Source organism: Tiliqua scincoides, chromosome 7 (assembly GCF_035046505.1).
Source record: "Tiliqua scincoides isolate rTilSci1 chromosome 7, rTilSci1.hap2, whole genome shotgun sequence".
Lineage (NCBI taxonomy): Eukaryota > Metazoa > Chordata > Lepidosauria > Squamata > Scincidae > Tiliqua > Tiliqua scincoides.
In genome coordinates, this window is record NC_089827.1 from 51,832,425 (window position 1) to 51,853,341 (window position 20,917).

General features: G+C 43.7%; 1 protein-coding gene across 1 annotated transcript; it reads left to right on the forward strand.

Moving 5' to 3' along the window:
• Positions 1-292: 292 nt before the first annotated feature.
• On the forward strand, positions 293-20,825 carry PWP1 (PWP1 homolog, endonuclein). Its single transcript, XM_066633904.1, has 15 exons — positions 293-407; positions 2,314-2,372; positions 3,199-3,383; positions 3,896-3,981; positions 5,440-5,536; positions 6,002-6,112; positions 7,528-7,658; positions 8,601-8,674; positions 10,360-10,456; positions 13,554-13,615; positions 14,377-14,488; positions 14,838-14,928; positions 16,314-16,435; positions 18,028-18,133; positions 20,030-20,825. The coding sequence occupies exons 1-15, from the start codon at positions 342-344 to the stop codon at positions 20,134-20,136; spliced, it is 1,506 nt and encodes a 501-aa protein (XP_066490001.1). The 5' UTR covers positions 293-341; the 3' UTR covers positions 20,137-20,825.
• Positions 20,826-20,917: the final 92 nt, after the last annotated feature.

Below are 20,917 nucleotides of genomic sequence, written 5' to 3' on the forward strand. Positions count from 1 at the left end.
ACCACTCTGAAGGGCGCCCAGTCCCAGGGATGCTAAAATCCTGCATGAGCCTAGCCAAAGGAAAAAAATGGGTTTTTTTGGAGATAACCCGGAAGTTCCCATCCAGATCAGGCGACGGTCGACTCTTGCATGTTTCTATCTCTATGTTATGGAATGGAAGCGCGTCCGTTGGTGGCGTCGTTACGCTCGCGCGTGCGACGCCTATCCGACATCTGCGGGCGTGTGTGTGACGTCATGGGGCGCTGGGGCACTGTGATAGGGCGACGGTGTGGGACGGGAGGCGGGGCTAAGGTGGACCGGAAGAGACTTGCACGTGTTGGGGTGTCTCGCGCCCTGGAACCATGAGCTGCCCCGTGACCTGCGCTGCCTGGGTTCCCAGAGGCGTTGCCAAGGAGACGCCTGACAAGGTGAGGCTCGGCTGGGGACCTCTGGCAGCCCCTCCCTTGAAGTGGATGCTCTGAGCGCCGGAGGAGGGGGGCTGCTGCTGCTGCTGCTGCTGCGCCCCATCCCATGTATGTCTACTTAGAAGTAAGTCCCATTGTAGCCAATGGGGCCTACTCCCAGGTACGTGTGGACAGGTCTGCAGCCTCAGAGCCCAAGCCTATGCACGTCTATGCAGAAGCAAGTCCCATTATAGTCAATGGGGCTTACTCCCAGGAAAGTGTGTGGCTGAGAAAGAACCCAACTTATTGCTGCATTTTCAGGAAAGTGGCAGGCTCTGACATCACAGTGATGTCACATCCTGTCTGATGATGCCACTCCTGACCATGACATCACTTCCGGTGGGTCCTGGACAGATTGTCCTTCTGAAAAGTGGGTCACAGTACTCAAAAGTTTGACAACCGCTGCAATACTGGGAAATCCTAGTGCAGTGTTTCTCAATCTACAGGTGCCACCAGTGGTGCTTGATGTGGTGTCTGGTGGTACTCATGGGACCCCTGGACGCCTGCTGCCCAGCAGTGAGACCTGGAACGCGACACAACAAACATCAGTAGGAGACTCAGCACGGCACAGGAGGCAGATCTCCAAAGTGTGCTTTTTCCACACTCAGAAAAGGCCTCCCATCCCCCTGAGCCTCTTATTAGTGTTTGTTCCATCACATCTGGCCTCTGTCCCTGAAGTAACTGGCGATGATGTTATCACTAATTACTTCCAGGGGTACTTCAATTATTATTATTATTATTATTATTATTATTAAACAGTATTTATATACCACTTTTCAACTAAAAGTTCACAAAGCAGTTTACAGAGAAAAATCAAATAACTAAATGGCTCCCTGTCCCAAAAGGGCTCACAATCTAAAAAGATGCAAATGAATACCAGCAGACAGCCACTAGAACAGACAGTGCTGGGGTGCGGTGGGCCAGTTACTCTCCCCCTGCTAAAAAAAGGAGCACCCACTTGAAAAAGTGCCTCTTAGGGAGACCGTGCAAAGTAATGGGGGATAAACGTTGAGAAACGCTGGAGTAGTCCACAAGCTTCTTGGCCTGGATGTAACACAAAACAGCAACACAAACAATAACACAGCAGATGGAGAAGAAGAGAAAAGGCTTCTGCTGCCTTAATGTGGATGGAAGCTCCAAGCTGCCATTTGGAATAATTTGTAATTGCAGCCAGTCGTAGCTCCAGGACCCTTAGATGAAACTGAGTTTTTTCTGTGCAGACTTAATTAAATGAAAATTTGCTACGTACAGAAACTGTCTCGGATTGCACAAAAGGCTGACAGGACAGAGAACGAATTGGTTTTCCTTTGAAATCGCAAGTGCTTGCAGTTATTTGGGTCTATATCTAGTATGAATTGAAACACGTGGAGCCTTGTAAGGCAGAGTCCTAAAACATGCAATTATGCTGCTGTTGCTTTTGGATCTTTTTCTAGTGCGCCAGCATGACTCTTTGCAATCTGTATCCTTATTGATTGTACAATATCTCTTGCCCGCCAAGCTTTGACTATGTATTTGACATATCCATCCACACCCTCCTTTCCCTTTCAGTCAGATTGCTAGATGTGCTTGAATGGAACACTTGTAACAGCTGCATAGAATGCTAAAGACATTTGTGACTTCAGAACTTTGCAATACCAGTTTGTTTCCAGAATGTCACTGTTGGAAGTGTTGATCTGAGGACACTACTTTGTGGCTGTTTATTCTTTAATGATCTACAGAGCTGGGTTTAAAAAATGGAAGAGATGGATTTCGTATTCTGCCTCATCTGTCAAGTTTTTGACGTGTCAAACATGTCTGGTAGTCCGTATAATTTTTAATTGTAATTTTGACTTGGTTTGAGTTAGTGCTTGTGTGTGTATTTGCTTTGCAGGTCCAGCTTGATAGAGAAGAATTGAAACGTTTGATCTCTGAAGCCAAGGAAAGTTTGCAGTAAGTCTTGGATAACTTGGAACTTGAATATTTATTTATTAAGAATGTTTGTTTGCTTTCGACAAAAAAGAAATTCCCAAATGAATGTGGGAGAAGTTGGTATTGTGCATAGCATGTGAAGAGTAACTGGGAGCAAACCCTACCACACACCACAGTTCCTGTTTTATTTAAAGTGAGCTTGTGAGGAAAGACTGAAGTAAGGGTGTGGGGGCTGGATCATTGCCTCCTGATCTGCTTCACACTTGCTTAAAAGCCAGCAGGAAACAGATCAAAGAGGCTCCATCCATGGTGGGCTGGAGGGATGTGGCAACCAAGTCGGTGGGCTGCTCAGGACAAGCTGTGTCATTCGTGCCATCTATGGGTTGACCCTGGCTGTGCGTCTCTGGCAATGAGATTGCTGTTCTGCTACTCCATGGCTGTGCACTGAATGAATCATCAGGGAAGCAAATGCAAGATGTGTCAACTGAATCCTGTGCATGCTGCTTTGTACTTCATTATATTTCTGTTCAGATCTTCATTTAAGGAGCTATTTTATTCTCACAGCAGTGCTGTGAGGTAGGTTAAACTGAGAAATAGTAACCTGTGTGGCTGAGTGGATTTTTCCAGTCCCAAGTCTGACATTCTAAATACTTGGGAATACAGTACATCCCACTGAGATCAGTAGCATTTGTTCTTTTTTAAGCATGCATACAATTGCAGTCTCAGGGGAACAGGAAAGATTTGGAATTGTGCAAGTGTCTCTGGGTGGGTGACCAGCCATATATTGGTGCCATTCAGTTGTGCAAAGTTAGTAACAAATGGTTTCCACTGTATTTTTCTGACATAGGGAAACAGATGCCAGTGATGATGATGATGAACAGGGTGGGGCTGCTGGAGATGGCATGGAGGTTGCTGATGCCACCCAGGCAGCGTGTGCTGCTCCTGGAGATGAGGGCTATGAAGAGGATGAAAGGCTGAATGACGATGAGCTGGCAGAATACGATTTGGACAATTATGATGAAGAAAATACAGGTAGCACTCTCTTTTTCTGTGTTCCCCAGTATCCACCAAAAAATGTTCTGTAAGCTTTCATATAAATAAAGACTTCTCAAATTTACTTTGGATTTAGGAGCAAGACAAATTTTTCAAGTTTCTGTGTTTTCATGCTAGCAAAAAAAAAATCTCACGGTAACAGTGAATGGTTTAAATTACAGTTTACATAAAAACAAACATTAAAAAGCATAATTTTAACTCCCTGTGATAGTAGGAGCACATTTGCAAATTTTGGAATTTGAAGAGACCCAGAAGACCTGGAGTCCATTCCTCCATATACTAACTGCCCAGAACCATAGACCTGTGCAAACAAGTAGCTCTGTGGAATAATTGCTGGTGGCTACTAAACACTGTCTTTGTTGAAACTGGTGCATTTTGACCAAAAATTATTTTGCAAATAAATTGGTGCTTGTAAAGTTGCATTGTTACATAAATTTGGCTGATCTATTACAATCTATTGATCAAGTGAAACTGAAACTGTGGTTTTGCAGGTACTGAGAGTCTTGGAAAGACCCTAGCGGGCCTTACAGTGTTCGGAAGCAGTGAAAATGATCCTTACATCACTCTTAAAGACACTGTGAGTATTAAAGCATTCTTCTCCTGTCTTACAAGACCAGATTTTATTTATTTATTTATTTAGCATATGGCATATAATACATGGACTTGTATATCAATTAGACTAGATCAAATGTCAATGTCCAGTTCATCCAGCCATTAAAGGACAGAGTTACCTTCATTGAAAAAGTCAGACCATGGGCCAATATATGCCCTCAGTTTGCACCCAGTCACAATGTGGTATATGGTTTGGCGGGAGAACCAGAGATGAGTTCAGATGAACAGCAAAGGTGCTGATAGGAGGTGAGACCATGAAGGCTACTGAGCAATCTGCTTTTGAGCACAGATTTGGATGGCAGGCTGTTCTCAAATGTTTGAGAAGTTTTCTTAAAATGATTGCTGGTGTGTTAACGGTTGTATTCTTCTTTTGCTCTCATTTACAACCCCTTATGGAATTCTTTATTCTTCACGTACCTTTTTAAAGGTTCCCCATGTCTCTCACCTAAATTTGTATACAGGAGTGCCCCTATGGATAGCTGAAACAGTGGGTACTGTCCCCTTGGTTTGGGGGCTGGCCCCCCCTCTGGAGGCAAGGGAACTCCACTGTCCTCACCTCCAGAGAGGAGTCTGAGCTCAGCAGAGGCTGATGACATTTGTCCCCAGCCCCTGCTGGGCTCTGACTAAACTTTAGAGCTCAAAACATGTGACTTCTGGTTTCATGGAGAAACTGGAAGTCACATTTTTTAATACCTTATGTTAAGGCATATTAAGCTCTAAAGCTCAGTCTGAACTTGATAAGGCTGGAGACAGACGACTTTGGATACGGGATCTGCAGATTCCAGTGTACTCAGTGTAAGCAGCCCAAAATATAGTATGGGGAGGCCTCATGGCTCCCCATACTATATTTTGGGCTGCTTACACTGAGTTAAGGTGGGAGAACGGTTCTACCTTTGTATTCATGTTTGCTCAGAAGAAAATCTTGAGTTCAAGTAAGTGTGCATAGAATTGCAACCCAGTTCATTTTTTTTAAGGTGTGTGATAATCGAAGCAACAGAGAGATGTGCATCTTGCTTGAGGTTCCCATTTGGGATGTTGCATATCCCCAGTTCCATTGCCAAGTTTCATTTCCAGTATTATGTTGGAATACTTATTTACTCTGTAAACTCGTAAAAGCATAGCTGGGCTCCAGCAACCCCCAACTAGTTCTGTGTTGCTTAAAGAGCAAGCTTCTTGTGCTGTGTTGCAGACCACTTGCAACATGGCAAGGGAAACCCCTATTCAAAAAAGAAAAGTCTGCAATCCCACTGGCTGTGCCCAGGATGTTTGGTGCCCCTAAAGTGACTCTTTTGACTTGCACTCTGCCTACAGTAGTGTTATGACAGTAATGAGCATTCTGGATGCCAGATGTTTGAAAGCTAGGTTGAGAAATAGCTCTGTTATAATATTCTGTCTTGTGTTCATTTTTCCCCTTGTTCTTTAGGAGCAATATGAACAAGAAGATTTTGTGATTAAGCCAAGTGACAATCTTGTTGTATGTGGCAAAGTTGATAAGGACCACTGCAGCCTAGAAGTTCATGGTGAGTAAGCCCTTCTTGTTTTAAAGCGAGTCTAGAAAATACTTGGCTTAACCACTGTCATCTATGTGATTTTGGAACTTAGATGCTTCTGTTGTCACTCCTGAACTGATAGGGTCTTCAGCCCACCATGCTTGAATTAATGGTTAAAGCGTTTTATAGATGTGACATAAACACTGTCCTAAGTACCTATAAGCCATTTTACATGATTAGCAGACTTTGTGTGGCTTGGATGGTCATACGTTTGCAGTCCTGGCCCGAAGCAAACATTCTGTGATGCTGAAAAATTCTATATCTTAACACCTTTCAAATTTGGTTGATGAAATCATTGTAATATTGTTAAATCTTATTCTATGCAGCGGGGCAAGGGCGTGTCAGTGGTGGTGCCAGTAGGGGTAGGGAAATGTTGACTAGTGAACTTGCACTTCATTTGCATAAGGAAAATTGGTTTTTGTGTTTGTTTTTTAGTTTATAATCAGGAAGAAGACTCCTTTTACGTCCATCATGATCTTATCTTGTCAGCATACCCTTTAAGTGCAGAGTGGCTCAACTTTGATCCTAACCCCGATGATTCTGCAGGTGAATGAATTGCAAATTGAGGATGTATAAATTTCAGAGTGGCACCGGACAGCAAGCCTAGCACATCTGAACTCCAGTTTGGTCAAGGCTGATTGGCCCTCCCTACTCTGGCAAGTGTCCCTTCCACAGAGAGGGGTGAATGAGGCTCCGAAAACCCTTGGAGAATGCCAGTGAGGAGAACCCTTTTTGTTTGTGTTTAGCTCTGCATGTGTTTGCTCAAGTATACACAGAGCTATTGGAGAAGAGGAGGACATATACAGGGAGGAACAGGCAAAGTCCAGCATGACTTTTTTCTCCCCTGTGTCTCATGTTAGCAGTAGCAGCAGCAGCAACTTTAGAGCTGTTTGATTTCTCTTCTTCTTAAAGGCTTTTCAGCCTCTTCTAGCAGCAGCAGGAGGTTTTGAGGAGATGGGGACAAAGGTTTGGTTTTTGTCAATTGCAGTTGACAATCATGAATCCCAGCATTTACCTGGTCCCTCTCTGCCACCTTCATTCCTTGCTTGGCAGGACTCCCTCCAGCAGCAGCACATGAACCACTTAACTGTCCTGCCCAGTCCTGTCCACCCCTAACTTTCCTCATATTGTCCTTCTCTGCAGCAGCACCTAGAAGTGTGGTTACTCCCATGCAAGTGTATAAGATCAGCTCAAGGCTTTGCAAGTAATCCTGGTGAATATTTGTGATCCCTTGGTCAGACTGTTTCTACCAGACCAGCATAATACTCTGTTAGCTTGTACAAACTGACAGTTGGTCATCCAGAGAAGTTATGATGGTTCCTTCAAATAGCTTTAGAAGTGTGTCTGTACATGATGGCACACTCCTCTTTAAATGCATTAAATGCTGGAATATTGGGTTTAGAAGTGGGGAAATCCTGATTCCTCACTTGGGTATGAAATTAACTGGGTGTCCCTGCACAAGTTACTCTATCTTGGCCTAACCAAACAAAAATGGAACTAGCTGTTCTTATTTTTAAAATTCATTTGAGCATTTATACCCTGTTCTTCAGGCAGGCCTCTCAAAGCAGTTTTCCTAAAAGTAGTAAAATAATAAACATCATTTAAAAAATAATGCATTAAAACATCAAAGACAAGGAGCATAAAAGCTTTTTACACATCAGAGCTTTTCATTCTACTCTCCTACCTGTATCACATTTGTGCTTTTGTTGTACTTTCAAACATAATTTGTTAGTCTTAAATTTTTATTTTAGGAAACTACAATTTTTAAAAATGCAAAGAATTAGGCGATGGTTTATTCTTTTCAAGCCTTGCTGTTTTCATTAAAATAGGTTATTTTGTACTATATTAGATGAACAGGTGGTCCAATGTAAATTTGTCTGCTCAAGTAAGGAAATGACATGAGCCAAGCAATGGTCATGAATTCTGCATGATATGATTACTGTTGCATGTTCCTCTTTCAGGAAACTATATTGCTGTGGGTACCATGAACCCCGTTATTGAAGTGTGGGACCTTGACATAGTGGATTGTTTAGAACCAGTCTTTTCTCTTGGGAACAAGAAAGAAAAAAAGAAAAAAAAGAAAGGAAAGAAGGTAATTAAGAAGAGAAGTGTTAATGATTTTAAGTTGTAGTATATCTAGGCAAGAACCAAAGAATGATGCATCCTGTTTCTGTCAAAATAGTACACTTGCAAACCTTTTACTGTATCTGGTGGTTACAGATTTAATGGAGAGGGTTTTTTTTTAACCCATTGGTAACAAGACAATCTGGGAAGGTGAATTGAACAGATTTGGGACACATTGAAAAAGTGTGTATGATTCATTGAGAGTTTCTCTTTTGCATGGCCTGTTTAATCCAAGAGAAGTGGATCAGATGTATTTTATTAGTGTTTTGTTCTGTAGAGGTTCTCAGTGTTTATAGATATTTAAATGAACTGTATGTTTGAGTTGTATTTTGTAAATAGCAACTGCTGGGGGTGGTGGGTATGATTCAGTGGGAGACTGCTATGGGGCAAAGGGTTATGTTCCCCCATAGTATGATCTTGATCTGGCTCTTTCACTGTACCCCAAGCTGCCGTTTTCCAAAAAGCCAAACACAGGGCCAAAATATGGTTGAAATCATGTGTGGTTTGGTCCAAAGTTTGCCAATATGAAAAGGTGGGCAGCATCTTTTCAATTCAGTGGATGAGCTCAGCAGGAAGAAAACAAGATAGCAAACTAGTTGATCCCAAACTGTCCAATAAGGACGACGTGATCTCACACTCTCTAAATCTCGCTTGTGAATGGGCCTGCCAGTAGAAGGTGTGGGCAACATGGGATAAATGGGCAGAGGATTTAAGAGAAGTAGGCCAAGAGGGTGTAACTAGAGTTTAATATATGACTTCAGGCTTTCATGACAATGCAGTCGCCTGAAATATATGGTTTTCCTTGTTTGGCCATGTAAAGGCAGATCAGAATCAAGAGGCTAATCAAGCAGGCATTTTTTTAAAATACCTGTGAAAGCTAGAAATAATTCTTGCATATTTTTATATACAGAGTGTATCTAAAGAAGACACTCAAGAAGGGCATACTGATGCAGTTCTTGACCTTTCATGGAATAAACAACTCAGGTAAAACAACATTTAATGCAGTTGTATTGGATCTAGCCATACCTTGTCTTAGTTTACATCAAGATTGCATTACTGCATGCTCTCTCTGGAGCTGCGGAAGAGGTTCCAGCTAGGGCTGGGAAAGTCTTCCTTTCTGACTGCCACTACTAGTCGGTGGAATCAATACTAAAGTAGATGGTCCAGTGACCTGACTCAGTATAAGGCAGCTTCCCTTATGTCTGGAAGCAGAACTCTGATCAGAGCCAGCTCAAAGTAGCTTCTAGGAAATAATAGAAATCTGGAATTTCTAACATGAATTGATACTGTGAAACTATTCATATTTTGATGTTGTTGTTGTTGTTGGTACTCCTTCATGGGACTGCAGTCAGCTTCTACTCTAGTTTCATTGCTTTCAGAGACACAGATTCCAGTCTTGCCAGTTTCATCTGAATTTCATGTGGCTTTTCAAGAATTACAAGGGCCGTTAGAAGCTACATCACTGTTAACTGTTGGTGTCAAGCTGTTGTAACAGGTGGATGAAATATAACCTATATCCAAATGCTTCCCAAATGGCCAGTGCCTGGAGATTATAGTCATCAGGGCTCTACTTTCTTTTGAGATGGAGTTCTAATGGCTGTTGGGAGGTTGGGAAGTGGCAGGTCAGTTGTTGGAACTGACAGGTGGAGACTACCAGGCAGATCTTCACTCTTCGTCCAGGCTCAGAAAAGAAACGGAGTTGAGGACCATTGCAATTTTATTTTATCCTTTCTGCCTGGTTTTATGCCTTTTGTAGTTTGCCTACTGTCTACTGTGCAGATTGTTAAGAGTTTGGAGGACGAGTCTGCCATGACTTAGCCCAATCCTACCTAAATCCCCTTGCAGCAGTGCCAGCACAGCTTCCCATACATCCTGTAGGGGATTTTTGGCTGCTGGAGGTCTCCCCAGAGTAAGGGGATGTTTTTCTCCTTGCCCCAGGTAAGCTCCAGCAGCTACCATGGGGCAACTCAGACCTGCACCAGCTCAATCACTGGCACATCCATGTAGCTCTGAAAAGGCAGATTAGGCCCTGGAAAGGGCTTGGTATTCAGCGTGTGCAGCTACTGCTGATCCCACCACCCCTCCCAGGCCTGATTCTCCCATTCTTCCCACCCTTTTCCCCTTTCTGCCCTCCCACCAGCCACATTCAACCCCTTGCATGGACTTACCTGCTCTGGTGAGTCTCCTCTGACCCATAGCATGCAGGAGGCTACTGTAGTCTCCCCACTGGTGGGCTTGCAGTACACTTTGTTAGAGGCTGCTTTGCAGCAGCCATAAAACTGCCTCCTCTCATATAACAATAGTTATGCCAGTAAGGAAGGTCGTTAGGACAGGGTCATGTATTCCACATTCCTATTAAGCCAGAGTGCTTAGATCAAGCAGAAGACTGTCTGAAGTTTTCACCAATCTTGAGTTACATTTTTAAGCAGTCTTTATATGTTTCAAGCACTAATGGAAGTCACTAGTCACTTACAGTTTCACTCATTTCTTTATGTAACTGAACCTTCTGTTTAAAAACCAGCCCAGTGTTATCTCTTTCTAAACAGCTGTTCTTTTTGCACTTAAAGTTTTGTACCCTCTGGCTGTAGGCCGTGTTGTGATGAGACAAATGGGTTGGATGTATGTGTGTTTGCTCTGGGCCTACATTTTGTTCGTTTGTTTTCTTTCAGATCTGTGCTGGCAAGTGCATCCGCTGATCACTCTGTAATTCTTTGGGACATGTCTACAGGCAAGCCAGCAGCGAATCTTTCTTTTCACACAGACAAGGTATGTTTTCAGAGGGGCAGCCAGTTTAGGCCATTGTAGCAAAAATGTCCAAGAGTCATTTGGCACCTTAAAAGTCTAGCAAATATACTCTGGTACTGTATAAATTTTGGTGAACCAGAATCCGTTCTGTTCATTGTTGGTGACGCAACTTTGGCTTTTGGTTTCTGCCTTTGTCATTGTGTTATAAAATGATGTGTTTAAACCTTTTTTAAATTTAGTGAGCTGTCTTGGAACACCTCTTTACTAATTGCGGAGGAAATGCAAGGTGCTACTATTAAAAATGTGCATAGTTTTGCCAGTGCTACCAAATATTTATTATTTACATACCACTTTTCCTCAAAAGTTCACAAATCATTTAACGTGGCAAAAGAAACAAAAAGAGGATTTCCTGTCCCTAAAGGGCTCATGATCTTTAAAAAGATGCAGAAGGGACATCAGCAAACAACCACTGGGAGGATTACATGTTGGGGAGAATAGGGACAGTTGCTCTCCCCCTTCCAAATATAAGGCAGCCCCCCTTAAAGGTTGCTTCTTAGTATGGTTAGGAGGGGTGTAGTTGTTTTACTTGTAACTAAGGGCCCAATGCTATCCAACTTTCCAGCTCCGGTACAGTCGCAATACAGCCATGAGGTAAGGGAACAAGAGTTCCCATACATTGAGGAGGCCTCTGTGAATGCCTCCCCGCCCTAGAATGCAGTGCACGCCCCATGGACACAGCTGCACCAGCACTGGAAAGTTGGATAGGATTGGGCCCTATGTTGCCAACATCATCATTCTATTTTTTTTCTCCTAGCAGGTGTCTTGTGCTTTTAACATCTGTATGTTAGGGAGAAATTTAGTGGGTGAATCACTTTTTAACATATTGATGCCGTGATGGACCAAACATCACCAGCTCAATTTACTCCAGTTTTGCAGCTGTTAAAAAGCAAAATGCTGCCTGAATAAAGTATTAAAATAATGAAATAAACCCCTGCTAACTGAGTAAGAGGCACTTTTTCAAGTGGGTTCTCCTCTTTTATTTAGTAGGGGAAGAGTAACTGCCCTCCTCACCCCTGCAGTGTCTTTTCTAGTGGCTGTCTGCTGGTGTTCTTTTGCATCTTTTTTGATTGTGAGCCCTATTGGGACAGGAAGCCATTAGTTATTTGAATTTTCTCTGTAAACCACTTTGTGAACTTTTTTTCTAAAGTGGTATATAAATACTGTTAATAAATAAAAATAATTTTGCAACCCTAGGTGATAGCTATTGAAATCTTACAGAACAGCATCCAGCTCTGTTATGGGTGCAGCCAGGTGATGATTTGACAGTGGCAGCTTGCAGTACCATTGGTGTTCTTCCTCTGCTTCTACCCTTCCCCTCTTCAGAGGCCCTCATGGCATTCTCATGGCTGAGCTTTCCAATTCGAGGCTTAAACAAGAAACAATCAGAAAAAGCCTGAAGTGGTTGAAGGAACATTAGTTTTATTCCTCTTGAGTTTCTGTGTGTGAATTGAATCACCTTCAAGAGGGTATGGTATGAGAGTCTGGCAGAGGAGGGATTTAAGAGCTGTGTGAAACCTATCTAGAGTTCAGAGAGAAATTAAAAATTATGATTGAATTTGAATGCCTCTGAGCTAATCTGCCCTCCAAAGTTGAAGCAATTGTTTAGATTTCCAAGTTCAGATTCTCATCTGAATTTCAGGTGTTCTGAGCTTTCTTGAACAGGGAAGTTCTGATAGAGGAAGAAGATAGAAAGGATGGCACAGCTCCTGTGCCGTGAGTATTCCTCTTATTTCCCACAATATAGACTCCAAGTAAAATATCGTTTAAACTTTTTCACACTTTGGTTTCAAATCCAGCTACAGTGAGTAGGAACTGGTACCAGCAGCCCAGTGCTGTAAATCGAGGTAGCTGGTAGACCATGGCCAACTTCTCTAGGCATGGCTCTCTCCGGATCTCCTTATAGCAAAGAAAAAAGGGCTGTAGGAATACCATCTTTTTAATAGCAGACTTAAAAGTTCAGCACACTTTTTTTTGGCAATAAACTGAAACACATAAGAACAGCCCCACTGGATCAGGCCATAGGCCCATCTAGTCCAGCTTCCTGTATCTCACAGCGGCCCACCAAATGCCCCATGGAGCACACCAGATAACAAGAGACCTGCATCCTGGTGCCCTCCCTTGCATCTGGCATTCTGACATAGCCCATTCTAAAATCAGGAGGTTGCACATACACATCATGGCTTATAACCCATAATGGATTTTTCCTCCAGAAACTTGTCCAATCCTCTTTTAAAGGCATCCAGGTCAGATGCCGTCGCCACATCCTGCGGCAAGGAGTTCCACAGACCAACCACACACTGAGTAAAGAAATATTTTCTTTTGTCTTTCCTAGCTCTCCCAACACTCAATTTTAGTGGATGTCCCCTGGTTCCGGTGTTATGTGAGAGGGTAAAGAGCATCTCTCTATCCACTTTATCCTTCCCATGAATAATTTTATATCTCAATCATGTCCCCTCTCAGGCGTCTCTTTTCTAGGCTGAAGAGGCCCAAACGCTGTAGCCTTTCTTCATAAGGAAGGTGCCCCGGCCCAGTAATCATCTTAGTCGCTCTCTTTTGCACCTTTTCCATTTCTACTATGTCTTTTTTGAGATGTGGCGACCAGAACTGAATACTCCAGGTGTGGCCTTACCATCGATTTGTACAACGGCATTATAATATTAGCTGTTTTGTTCTCAATACCTTTTCTAATGATCCCAAGCATAGAATTGGCCTTCTTCACTGCCGCCGCACATTGGGTCGACACTTTCATCGACCTGTCCACGTCCACCCCAAGATCTCTCTTCCGATCTGTCACAGACAGCGCAGAACCCATTAGCCTATATGTGAAGTTTTGATTGTGCTGTTTGCCCCATATCAGCAAATTTTTTATCAAATCTATATTTTACATCCTGATGGGTGCCTGGCTTTTTGTCTAAAGCTAGCAGGTAACCACATTTACAGACAGGTGTGTGTTTGTGGAAATATGCCTCATATGGTGGATTTTATATCAAAAGCAATTATATAAACTGTGAAACTGAGTTTCAGTGTAAATATGTCTCAAATCTAATGTTCCTTGCAGGTGCAGACGCTGCAGTTTCATCCATTTGAAACACAAACTCTCATTTCTGGTTCCTACGACAAGTAAGGAAGGGCTAATTTTCTTTCACCCCTTCATGACTAAAAGAAGAGTTGTACGGTGGTTGCAGGAGGAAGAAACAAATAATAAATGTGGTATAAAATCTTATCTTGCTTCAGTGTAAGAATTCTATTCTAGGTCCAGTTCGGAATTTTGTGAATGCTGCGGCATTGACTTGGGGCCCAGTCTCATCCAGCTTTCCGGCAGTGATGCAGCTATGCCAATGGGGCGTGTGCTGCATCCTGCAGCAGGGGGGCAGTCATGGAAGACTCCTCAAGGCAAGGGGATGTTTGTTCCCTCGGAGCTGCACTGAGGCTGAATCAGTGCTGGAACGTTGGATATGATTAGGCCCTTTCTCTCCCTATTGTAATTTTGACTTAAGATTTAGTGCAAACTGAGGAATGTTTGTATAAGTGTAGTGGTCTGCAGGCTGACCACTTCCCTGGGTTCTGATATGAGGCAGCCAACTTGCTGAAGCTACACTGGGTTTGTTTTGGTCAGTGACAGAATGGGAGACTAAATATTTGGAACCTCATGTACACTGTCTCAGGTGACAGCATGAAAGAAAGGTGGGGTATAAATGTTCTTGCCTTGGCATCTTCTAGGCTAGTTGCGTGATTTTTCCTGGTTAATGGGGGTTTGCATGAAAGACAAAGCTTCCCTATCTTGTGTGTTTGTGGTAGTGGTTAAATAGCTTGCCTTAGAATGAATGAATAAAATGAATTTTAAGTCTCACTTTGTTGAAATGTTGTGATGTGTATTTCAGATCAGCTGTTTTATATGACTGTCGAAATCCACAAGAAAACCGTAGAATCTGGCGCTTCAGTGGGCAGGTTGAAAGAGTGACTTGGAATCATTTTTCACCTTATCACTTCTTAGTAAGTATGTGGCTCCGTGGTGTCTTGGGCCTCCCACTCCCTTCTTAATTCAGATATGTATAGCCTATTAAAAAGTTCTTGAAACTAAATGTATGGTGTCGTAAGTGGGGTAGTCTAAGAAACACATGAAATTGCAGACTTGCGATATGGTCTGTAGCGATACCCTATTTGTCTTGGTTGGCAGCAGTTTCTTTTGAAGGGACATTATTGCTGCTTATAAAGCACCTCTGAGTTTGGCAAGTCAGATGGCACCACATGAGGCGCAGAGAGGCTGGGTTTGGCCCAAAGGCCTTATTTAGCCCCATTGGTAGCTTCTGTGTACAAACAGCACTTGCCATGTTTTCTGTAGGCCAGCACAGAAGATGGATTTGTGTATTGTCTGGATGCTCGTTCAGATAAACCTGTCTTCACACTGAAAGCTCATGATGAAGAAGTATCTGGTAAACCTTGTCTTTTTTTTTTTCCTCTCCTCTGGCCCAAAGGCTGGGTCTGCTCTAGGCCGAATAACATTATAAAGTATGAATTGTTTGCCTTTCTTGGGGTGTATGTGCAGTATAGGTGACAGACATGCATTTGTCACTCTGCAGTGGTTGACGTGGCTCTGGGCAAATAAAACATGAGATGTGCACATCCTGTCTTGCTCATGATCCTAATTATTGAAAGAGAACATAGGATATTTCTTTGCTTTTCAAGATCCCTGGTTTTTAACCAGTGGAAGGGGAAGTAATTCTTGGTTCTGTTGCTATTGGTGGTCCCAGGATTTTGGAGGCCTTCAGATGAGTCATCCATGCTGTGCTCTCTTCCTGAACGAGATGGATGGATGTAAACCAAAAATTCCACCATGCAGCCTCTAGGGTGTTCTGTACGTGGTGAGAATGGGGGTGTTGTTGGAGCTGTAGGTCCTTTGCCAGTCTGAAGCTTGTCATAAAGGAGGCAAGAGAAAAATAAGACAGATGGAACCTAGGGATGAAAATGCATCACTTTGGAGATGGGTTTAGTAGGGTATAGGGACTGAGGGCCACAGTAGACCTGCATGTAAGCAGTAACATGGCCTGTTGCTAGTGGCTTTCCCCCCTAAATAGTGACTGGGACGGAACTGCAAAACAGAGGGAACTGGAGTGGGGTGGCTTTCAATTGTAGTTTTCTCTATATTTTAATATAACATGTTTGGGAGAAGCAATTGGGAGCAAAACTGATACTGGGACAGACCCTGAATCTACCCTCCCCCCATGAGTCCATGCTGTATCGCATCCCCTGGGTTGCTATGGGGAGGGGTTTCATACAGCCATGTTACAAGTTTACAGATATATCTAATGTGGCCCTGAGTGGAAATGCAAACAACTTCACAGAAGAGGTGGGCTTTGAGGAAGGATTTGATGGCAGCAATAAAGCATTGTGCAGATATTCTGGGGTGGCAGTTCCAAGAGTAAGTGGTAGTAAAGGTATTGGTGTTTAAAGGGATCCGAAGACTTTCCTGAGGCAGTTTGGAGCTGGAGGAACAAAGGTCATGGGGTCAGAAAGTATTAAGATGTAAAAGCAAATATGAACAGGGATAGGCAGAGAGCTTGAAAAAACTGACCTTGTCCATTGGCTTCTTTTTGTAATATGGGACATATGGAGAGCCCAGCTGGATCAGACCAAAGGCCCATCTAGTCCAGCTTCCTGTATCTCACAGTGGCCTACCACATGACTCAGAGAGCATACAAGACAGCAAGAGACCTGCATCCTGTTGCCCTCCCTTGCACTTGGGGTTTGGGTATAAGCTCCTTGTGTGAATTATCTTTTTGACTAATATTTAAATGGTTGAAATATGTTTGTTTTGCAGGATTACAGTTAAGCAGTCAAATCAAAGGATGCCTTGTGACATCATCTGCAGACAAATATGTAAAAATTTGGGACATATTAGGAGACAAACCCAGTCTGGTCCATTCCAGGGATATGAAAATGGTGATTATTAGCATCTTTCGGGGGGGGGGGGGGAATACATACACACCCAAATTCAGCGCAGGGGATGGGAGAGAGGGGAAGAACATGGTGGAGACTGGGGTAGGGAGGAGGGCAGATTGAGGCTGGGAATGGGACAGTACTAGTGAACTGAAACCGTTGGAAATGGGTGGGCTCCACCTGCCTTGCACACAAAAATTCACTCAAAAATGTCCTATAAGCTAATGTTGTATAAACATATGTAGTGAATGGAGCACTTTCAGAACACTATATTATTAAAATATAAATATATTATACATTAAAAATGATGTTATTTAAAGTTTACGCAAGCATTTTATACATTATGATACTCTTTGAATGGACCAGTGCAGTCGTGTCAAACTTATTTCATCCTGGGGGCCACATTGGATTAATGGTGCCTGCTGTGGGCTGAACTCCAACTGTGGCACCCGGAAGTGACCTGAACCCAGGAAGTGATGTCACTTGAGACATCACTTCCTGTTTTTTTTATAAAGCTGAGGCTTCCCCCTCACTCTGCTACCTCACACCACCCCAGACCCCATTCTACCATCAAACTGCTTCAGCACACCCCAGACCCCATTCTACCACCAGACTGCCTCATTCCACCCTAGACCCCATTCTACCCCCCAAGCAGCCTCTGCCTGCCAGCCAGTGAAGGCCGCTGGTCACTCCCTCAGCCCCCACCAACCTGCCACTGTAGTCACAGCTGGAGGAAGATCCGGAGGTTGGAGACACCATGCACGGTGCCTCCAGCCCTCAGAGGCCCTCTCTGGCCACAACCAAAGCCTGGGCGAGCTCTGGTCGCACCCAGAGTTCCACGGCTGCCGCACGTGTTACCTGCAGCCCTCAGAGGCCCCCTCTGGCCATGACTGAAGCCAGGGCGCAGTCTGATTGCACCCAGAGCGGCTTCCAGGGCTGGGGATGCCGCGTGCAGCACCTCTGGCCCTCAGAGGCCCCTTCTGGCCGCCACTGAAGCCTGGGCGCGCCTGAAGGGAGTTTGAGGGCTGGGGATGCTGCGTGCGACGCCTCCGGCCCTCAGAGGCCCCCTCAGGCTGTGACCAAAGCCTGGGCACGTTCCAGCCGCACCTAGAGGGAGTTCCAGGTCTCAGGACGCGGCGTGCAACATTTCCGGCTCGCAGAATGACGTTTTGAGGCCACATAAGACCTTGAGAGGTCATTTCCGGGTGTTCTGAAAACCTGGAAGTGACCTTTCAGGGCCTTATGGGGCCTCAGAATGTCATTCTGAGGGTTGAGGATGCTGTGCTTGGCATTCATAGCCCTCAGCATTTTCCTCCGGCTGCGTCTGGAGCAGCGCTCCGGTTGCGGTTGGAGTGAGTGGGGGTGGGGCAGCTCCAGAACTGCAGAGCACAGGGGCCGCCTGAAATGGGGCCATATGTTTGACACCCCTGGACTAGTGTAACAGGAGATGATATAGACAACTGCTGCCTGTAATAAATCTATATCTTAGTTCATACTTTAATTAAAAAATGGAAATTGACATTATTATGAGATGTAGTTATTAATTCAGCAGAATATTACAAAGAATTTCATGTTTGAATGTCTTCTGTTCTTAGGGTGCCCTCTTCTGCGTAGCAAGCTGTCCAGATTTACCATTTGTCTATGCTTTTGGAGGAGAGAGACAAGGATTGCGGACCTGGGATATAAGCAGCATTTCTGCAGGTGCTCCTTCCACAATTGTGCTTCTCTCTAACACAATTCCAGCTAATATTAAGCACATGAAAAACTGTCTCTTCGGAACTTCCCCATTTTTACTGTGTCTGAGAAATTACCTGTTCTATAAATTTCAGCAGGCCCTTGCTGTTAGCAGCCAAGACTGATCCAGAGGGCCTTGATTTATGTGCTTCTGAACCTCTGCAAGGAGTATCCTTATCTTCCTCTCCTTTGTTGCTATGGTAGAAGCTACTTCAAAATTTTCCTTAACACTATTCCAGGCTTATTACACATGTAGGCTAGGGTGGTGTGTGCCTCTGTGCTGCCTGAATCGTCCACCCACTGCTGCCTGTGTGGACATGCAGGATCCTCCTGTGGAAGGCGGGGTGGGCAAATGAGCAGGTGCACTTTCATCCCCTCTCCTTCCTGTTACTTACAAAGGTCGCCGCATCCTTCTTTATCTGTGCGCCTTTCATTTGAAATGAACAGGTGCCAGGGTGCCTGGCCCATGCTCAGTACAAATAGAAGAAGAGTGGAGCAAAGGAACTGCATGCAGTGATCTTCATAAGTGCAAGGAAGAGGTGGGTGGGCTCTAAGTCCCACTAACTAGGCAGATTTGGAGCTGTGGCAGCTTTTTTTTGTACTTCTTCCTCCAACAGCACTGGAGCAAGAAGGCTGCTTCTGCAACAATTCTCTTCCAACTTGTTCCCAGCAAGTCAGAAAAAGATCAGTGTGCCTAGTGGAGTAGGCTGGAGAGGGTGGTAGACAAATGGGTGGGGTCTCTGCTCTCCTTCTGAGAGTCCTGCTCCAAGCAAGTACTTCAAGTTTCCTCATGATTGGGTCACCCCTGCACATAGGGCTGAGCTGCAGCAAAAATGTAGAATCAGAAAGAAAATACATGATCTTATTTTGGTTTAGAATGACTTGTAGGCCTGTGCTTGTTGATGGCTAGAATTCCTGTAGTAGGCTAAATCCACAACTTAAGTAGCTTATGACTTACGTACAAAACTCTTGACCAGTGATTTTCAACCTTTTTCATCTCATGGCACACTGACAAGGCACACCATGCTGCCAGTGGAGGCTAACATCTCCCATTGGCCCTATTAATAAATGACCTTCCCTCAAATTCCTGTGGTACACCTGTGGACCACTCACGGCACACCAGTGTGCCACAGCACAGTGGTTGAAAATGGCTGCTCTAGACCCTAACCTGTACTTAAGTAGAAACATTTCTTCCTAGCCTAGTGCTGCTGCAACTGAATGCACCACAGACATGCGGTGCTTGCATGAAAGCAACAACACAGCTGTCCATAACTTGGAAAGTCAATGTAATTCCAAATGCTTGCTTGCAGGCAAAAATACGATTCTTAGGTGTCCACTGAGCCACACAGAAGGGTGTTGTAATTACAATTGCAACACAGAAGGGTGCAGTTATAAGAATTTTTTTGGCCTCAGTTTTTAATCACATTAATCATAATTACAGTAAAAGATTTAGATGGTAAGATTGTTTGCTTTTTAAAGAAAATAGTTGGTAGCTGCAGGAAGCCTTGATCAACCCTGGCTTTAACCATCCCTTCTCACCTTTCCTACTTGGTCATGGTAAAAGTTGGCTGGGAGTTGCTGTTCGTGAAGTCATCTCCATTCAGGGCCTGCTTCTTCTGATACAGTATTAACACTCCCCTTTACCAAATTAACATTAGCCACACTGACAGTTTCCTTCACCTGTTCCCTCTTCAGGAATCCCCAGATTTTCAGTTTTATTGAGCTGCTATTTTTTCTCCATTACCACAACTTTGCCAATGTCTTCAGCATTGTACCTTTTCAAAACCCTGATTAAGCTTGTTTATAACTTGGGAACCTTGTGGAGTTATGGCTGCAGCACTTAGTTCTTGTTTTGTTTTACAGTGAATGATGTTTTTGGAAACCGGGAGAGGCTCATAGTTGCCAAGTCAAGTTCTCAAGCAAAGAACTCTGCCAGTAGCAGCAACACAGCAGCTGAAATGGAATCATGATATAATTTGCTATAGTTGTACTGTATACCTATAAACATTTTGAAAAATGCTAGGTGGATCAGGTTTTTTTCACTCTCCACTTCCTTGTCTGTCTAAATGGATTAACTAACAAAAGGATGACTTGTATAAGCTTTTTGTTGAGCTGTAGGAAGAAATATGCTAAAAAATAGTGCCAGTGGATGTTTTCTATAAGCATGTAATGTTTTCCTTCTTTCAAATAGTCACACCAGTTCTTAAAGAAAACCCAAGAATGGTGGCAGCAGAATACCGATAGACCACATGTGAGGACATCTGTCCTAATGAGATGGTCCTGGCAGCATGGGACAGCTCAAGGTTTAGCAAATTCATATTGCTGCAGAACTGAAGCTGATGGGGATTTGTGCATAATAGATGTAGACCAGTTATGGGGCAGTGAGGTTACTATTTAATAAAGATGAAGATGAGCAGACTAGGGTGATTGAATGGTGGTTAAACTAAGCTCATGGAAGTTACAGGCTGGCTTAATAGTTGCTGCTCCCAAAGGGAAAATACGAGGGTCACCCAGAAAGTAATGCACCACATTTTTTTTCTCAGCCTACAGTAATGGTACGAATGCAAAACTTTAGATATACATTATTTGAATTTTCAGGAGTGCGCACACAAATTTTTGGTTTCTTCAGACAGATAGCGTAGCTGCAGCAGTGTTTCGAAATGGCGTCTGTAAGTGATGTACGTTACAAGCAGTGTGTCGTCATTGAATTTCTCACTGCGGAGAAAGAAACTGTTGGGAACATTCACAAAT